This window comes from Dreissena polymorpha, chromosome 8, assembly GCF_020536995.1.
Source record: "Dreissena polymorpha isolate Duluth1 chromosome 8, UMN_Dpol_1.0, whole genome shotgun sequence".
NCBI lineage: Eukaryota > Metazoa > Mollusca > Bivalvia > Myida > Dreissenidae > Dreissena > Dreissena polymorpha.
In genome coordinates, this window is record NC_068362.1 from 4274237 (window position 1) to 4278303 (window position 4067).

The 4067-nt window shown below is 36.5% G+C and overlaps 1 protein-coding gene across 1 annotated transcript; it reads right to left on the minus strand.

Moving 5' to 3' along the window:
* Positions 1-1646: 1646 nt before the first annotated feature.
* On the minus strand, positions 1647-3676 carry LOC127842168 (uncharacterized). The gene is made up of 3 exons (XM_052371522.1): positions 3561-3676; positions 2974-3225; positions 1647-2221 (listed from the first exon to the last, which is right to left on the minus strand). Exons 1-3 carry the CDS (start codon positions 3674-3676, stop codon positions 1783-1785), a joined length of 807 nt encoding a protein of 268 aa, XP_052227482.1. The 3' UTR covers positions 1647-1782.
* Between the last annotated feature and the right edge of the window lie 391 nt (positions 3677-4067).

Consider the following 4067-nt stretch of genomic DNA (forward strand, 5'->3'; position numbering starts at 1 on the left):
AACAATATAACGTTGATTTAGAGTATCTTGTACAACATGCATCTAATACTACACCCAAATTTGCTTACAAATAATATTACAAGAAACACAAGCCGTGAAAACTTAACTTTATTGCATCAACCATTTAGCAGGAATAAAATATAAAGAGAAAAATTTTGGCAATTTTTTCATCTGACCATACAATTCTTGATATACAATCCCATAGCATATAAAAACGACAGTTTACTATTTATCCGTTCTATATTTCAGCATAAAGACAAGATGGTATTGACAGTGCAATGAAACACAAGCAATCCTATTACAATTGCTTTTAATTATATGAACTGTACCTTCACTAACATTCAAGAATTTTAATATAAATAAATGATGAAAGATGAGCTTTTTCTTGTCTTAAAATAACTTTATACTTTGCAATGACCAAACAATACAACTCAACATACAAATTATCCAACAAAATATATTTTAATGACACAATATTTTTCTTCAACAATAGGAATAGCTTAAGGTTGCAACGTATTACACTAAAGTCACAATGTCAATCTAAGCAAAGAGTAAAATCATAAAGAGATGTCCACAACGGATGATGTGCAAGCTGGCTCTGACTCAGATTTCCACATCAGATAATGTGCAAGCTGGTTACCACAAGGATGTAAACAACCGATGACGTGCAAGCTGGCTCTAAACAGATATCCACAACAGAGATTGTCCTTGCTGGCTCTGACTCTAATGTCCACAAGTAAATAACATGCAAGCTATCTCTGACTGATGTCCTAAACATATGACGTGCAAGCTGGCTCTAACACAGACGTCCACAACAGAATACGTGCAAGCTACCACTAACACGGATGTCCACAACAGAGGATGTGCAAGCTGGCTCTAATACTGATGTCCAAAAGAGATGACGTGCAAGCTGGCTCTTACACGGGTGTTTACAACAGATGACGTGCAAGCTAGCACTAACACGGATGTCTACAACAGAAGACGCGCAAGCTGGCTCTAACACGGATGTCCACAACAGATGACGTGCAAGCTGGCTCTTACTCGGTTGTCCACAACAGATGTCAGATGGGCAAGCTGGCTCTGCCCCAGATATGTACACAGAAGATGATGTTCAAGTTGGGAACACTGCTACAGCTATTAAAATGAACAATATGTGTCATACTTGCATATTATTTTACTACATGTATTTCTTCCACAATACAGAACATAGAGGATATTTGTTCATGTCAGTGTAAGATCGTTTGTTATTTCACGAGTGATCATAGAAAATGCTATTTTTCTATGATCACGAGTGAAATAACAAACGATCTTACACTAACATGAACAAATTTTCTGTTTCTTTTATGCCTCTTTTTCAAGAAAATAATTAATAATAATTTCCCTTTCGCTGAAAAATAACCCTCTCCCGTGGCCTGCCTCAATACAGTTTAATACACAAAATGACGTCATTAGTGTTTGCATCATTCCTCTGCCGAAAGAAAAAAAGTCCAATAGTTGATCGTCTACGAGTAAACAAAGCTGAAAGGTTTTAACATTTTATTGCTGTTACTAAACTAACCAAACAAAGTTAAGCATAAAATAATGCTACAATAATACTAACTTGTAACAACATTAACTAAACAGTACATGTCCGTGATTTTGTAGGAGTACGCAAATTTTGACATTTTCATTCATACAGTGCGCCATTTTTACAAACTGTCAACTGAGTAAATAAGTGTTTCAAACTGTGGATAAACAACAAACAGGATTATTTTAACTGGTGTTAAGTGTTGATGAGCAAACTTAATCGCTATCACTGTCACTGGGGATCATTCTAATCCTCTTGAACGATTGCCGCACGATGTCAGGGCTGGAAGAATCATGATGCACATGGTTGTGTTGTTGGACTTGCTGCTGAGACAGCGTGTTTTGTTCCTTTCGATTGAAGTTGAACACAACGTTTCCATGAAAGTGAGAGTTCATGAAAAATCCTCTTCCCATCGGCATCTCACAGGAATCCCCGAAATTGTGTGTGGACACTGCAGGACGAGCGGGAGCCCGAGGCAAGATGCTGTTTGGACGTGACGAGTCTGACAAAATGTCAGAAATGGCCATTGACTGCTGGTTGTTCAATTTGCTGTAGTTGTTGATGCTGTTGATGTTTTTATGGCCCGAAATTTGAACTATTTGATTAGCTGGGACTCCTTCATCATTTAACTTCTGCACCATGCGTTTTCTCACACTGAAAATGATACAGTATAATGGATGTAAACAAACAGGATAATTCATGCTGATAATGATTTTTAGAAAAATGCATAAGCCACTACAGTGTAGTGATCATCAAAAATATTGGCTATTAAATCGAATTGATTATTTGATAATGCAAGTGTTAAAATGTCATTGAAAATAACATATTAGTTTTAAATTTACAAAATTAACTGAACATGTTTCTGTATTGTACAACTTCAAAGCTGGAAATTAATAAACTGATGAAAGAACATCTAGTTCTGGCCTCCATAACTTTAAATGTCGCTTTTTATGATTTTTGACTGGCGCAACTTTATACAGTTCTGTCAATACTTGCGTGGCGTAGTGGATATGGTGTCCGCCTAGCGATCGGGAGGTCATGGGTTCGAACCCCACTGGGAGCGTTTCTTTGATCTCTCCCAAAGACACCAAGTACTGGTTCTAGTCCCAGGAAACGGACTCGAGAGCGTTTATATAAGCCTATGGCTTTCGATGCAATCGAGCAAAAGTAAATAGGTTTTAACTAAAACTTTGTAAACTGTTCGCTGAAGTTTCTTTACTTAAAAAAACATCATGAGCCACACCAGACGAAAACAGACAATATGTAGCAAGCAAACAGTTTCGCTTTTGAAACCGCAGTCAGCTTTAAAATGCGAGCAGATCTGGATTTATCCTGGGCGCCATCTCCCCAAGGTCTGTTTTTACGTGATGCGGATCATGTGTATAGTTAATAGTTACTTTTAGTACCTGTATGGTGTTATGCGTGCCTCTTCAATTCCTGCATCTGTTTTCATCTCATTCATGATATTGTACAGCGTATTTACTCCCATTGCCGATTTCTTATACCAGCCTTTTTGGGCTGGTGTACAAACACTCAAGAAAAATGGAGAGTCTGCAACCAACATGTCAGTAGGCCGTCTGTCGCGGTATGTTTTGTACAGATGAACAGGATCACGTTGAGGGTCATCACGTATCTCATAGGCTTTTGGCTGATTTGCCCTTTAAAAAAATAAAAAAAAATATATACGAAAAACACACTTATTTTAGGTGTACCGATGCAATATTAAGATTTATTATCAGTGAAATAAAATTGATATTTTCACTATTTGATGTAAACAATAACATTGAAAATGTCAATTTATTAATAAATAGATTATTTGTTTATTTATAGAATCTAAATATGATATTATTTATTTATTTATTTATTCATTCTTTTTTTTCATTTTTTATTTATTTATCTATTTATTTATTTTTTTAATATTAATTAATTTAATAGAAGCTGAACAGATTATTCATTTAAATAATGTTTTGAAAAATAAGTAAAAAGTAATTACCTGGTATCGCGATCATTAGCACCAGTCCTTGTCTTCGTCTGACGTTCATTAGACAACGTAATGAACTGACGCCCGGAGCTCGGATCAACTTCTAGAGAGACATCGCCCCATTTCATATTGCGGATTTCAGTACCTGTTCTCATTCCAAAATATGTTGCACAGACGAACCACATAGAATGAGCTAAAGAGCGTGCCGAGTGGTCACCCATTGTCTTTGCCTTGTACATCAGGTCAAGGTGTTCATCGGTTAATGTTTCTGCTGTTTTCGGCTTGTTACCTAAGCCCTGCTTTTTGAGGTCCTTTTGCTTAGACTTGAGAACATCTCTTGCCCTTTGAAACTCTCGATCAGTAGCTATCCTAAGTTTGCAATTGTGTTTTTTTAGGTGTCTGTCTATAGAGCACATGAAACCTCTTAACGTGGTGGGCTCATATTATTCGCCATTCTTTTTTGTAACAGATAGTAAAAACTCACATGTGTATTCATTTAGGGTGCCAGGTGGTATAAAC